The sequence below is a fragment of the Tupaia chinensis genome, unplaced genomic scaffold (assembly GCF_000334495.1).
Source record: "Tupaia chinensis unplaced genomic scaffold, TupChi_1.0 Scaffold000355_1, whole genome shotgun sequence".
Taxonomy (NCBI): domain Eukaryota; kingdom Metazoa; phylum Chordata; class Mammalia; order Scandentia; family Tupaiidae; genus Tupaia; species Tupaia belangeri.
The window spans coordinates 772,001-773,652 of NW_006159850.1; the positions used below are offsets into that span (position 1 = coordinate 772,001).

Sequence of the window (1,652 nt, forward strand, 5' to 3'; positions counted from 1 at the left end):
CGGGGCCCTGCGGCCGCCGTGGCTGACCCTGTGCCTGGGCCCCCTGGTGCCGCCGCCAGCCCGGGCCCTTCCCTGCCCTCGGGCACCGCCAGCCCTAGTGAGGGCGGCTCCGTGGGGCCTTCTCGGCCCGGCTCCCCTGGCCCACCCGGCCCCCTGGACGCAGTGCCCCGCTGACCCCGGCTGTGTGCTGGCTGTTGGGCAGAGAGCCACGGTCACTGCTGCTACTGCATCTCTCCAAAACAAGGCAACCAACGGGCCTGCCCGACGCCGCATCCTCGGCTGCCTAACGGCCGCACGCCACAACACCTCCTCGGCCTCTCCTCTGTGCCCAAGCTGCGGAGTGGCGCACTGGAGCTGGCTCTGTCCGCCCCATCTCTCCTGCCCTACTTTTCTAGCTCTGACTTCCACACACTTGGTCTTTAACAGACGTTTTCTGCAAGTTGTTTTGTTGGCAAAAGAAGCCACTCAGAAACGGACAAAGAAAAACGGCTCTCCCCTTCCTGATTACAGAGGCAAGTGGGAAACTCCTAGCCGGAGGTCTGAGCCGCGTGGCCCTGGCCGCTCCCGGGTGTCAGGAGAAACCACAGATGGGAGAGAAGACTTCAATGCCGACTCAAGAAGCATTTTTGGTTTCAGACTTATTCTCCTTTATCACCAGACTCTGACTCTAAGTAAAAATCCAGAAAGTTCTAGAAAAGCACAGGACGCACACCTGTGAGCTGCCTTGCAGCCAGCCAGCCGGGGCACTGGGCATGCCCCCCTCCAAAGGAAATCCAGACCCAGACACCTCGCCTCTGCCAAAGCGCTCAGCCCACTCCCTGGGCTGTCACTGTCGGTCTCTCCTCCCGGTCGCATTCATGTTTGTGGCCAGGACACAGGTTGGGAGGGCTTTTGCCCAGCTGGACCGACCTTGTCTCCTCCTGGCCAGCCGGCACTGCCACTGCTGGGTCAGGCCGTGAGTGCGGGACCGTGCCTGTGGGGTGTGCACCTGCTGGGGTCCCACGGCTGTGCACTTCACGTGGGGACGTCCCTGCCTGTCCTCACCTCTGCGACTTTCATGTCACGTTCCTCCATTGCGTCCTACCCAGAGTGTGAGCCATCCTCTGGCTGGGCACTGGCCTTGTAGCAGGAGGGGCGCCCTGCCCTGCTCTACCTCTCCCCTGCCCACCTCCACCCACGTCTCGCCTCTCCTTCCCGCCAGACTTCAGGACGAAACCCTGTAGACCAGAACCGCCTGCCCGCTCCCCTGTGAAGACGGAACCTGGTGTAAATGGCCCCTCGTCCCGGCCAGCGCTCCAGCAGGCCCTGGGCGTGGCAGGGGGACAGCTCTTGGCCCTGCCCTCCCACCTCCCTCTGCGACTTGGAGGAGAGATGGAGTCAGGGAGCTCACGTTGCACCAAGGGGACAGATGGCGGCCCTGTGTCGGAGCTCAGGACACAAGCGGACTTCGGAGCCACGCCCTGCCGCGGCCGGGGTAGACAGCTGCGGCGGTGTGAATGTGCGGTCCTCGGCGGTCTGGTGCGGTGCCCAGTGACTGCGTTTGCCGAATAAAGGCTCGGCCGCAGCAGGACGTGGTGCTTAGCAAGTGGGTCTCCAGAGGGACCTGCACGGTCCTGGGGGCCATGGTCTGCTCACTTTCCTCTCCACAGGAG

General features: G+C 63.7%; 1 protein-coding gene across 1 annotated transcript in view; it reads left to right on the plus strand.

The window, feature by feature from the left end:
• CBFA2T3 (CBFA2/RUNX1 partner transcriptional co-repressor 3) overlaps nt 1-1,641 on the plus strand; it is a 56,284-nt gene extending 54,643 nt beyond the window's left edge. Inside the window, exon 15 of the mRNA XM_027773439.1 lies at nt 1-1,641. Within this exon, the coding sequence (XP_027629240.1) occupies nt 1-174 (174 nt within the window). The 3' untranslated portion in view covers nt 175-1,641.
• The last annotated feature ends 11 nt before the right edge of the window (nt 1,642-1,652 follow it).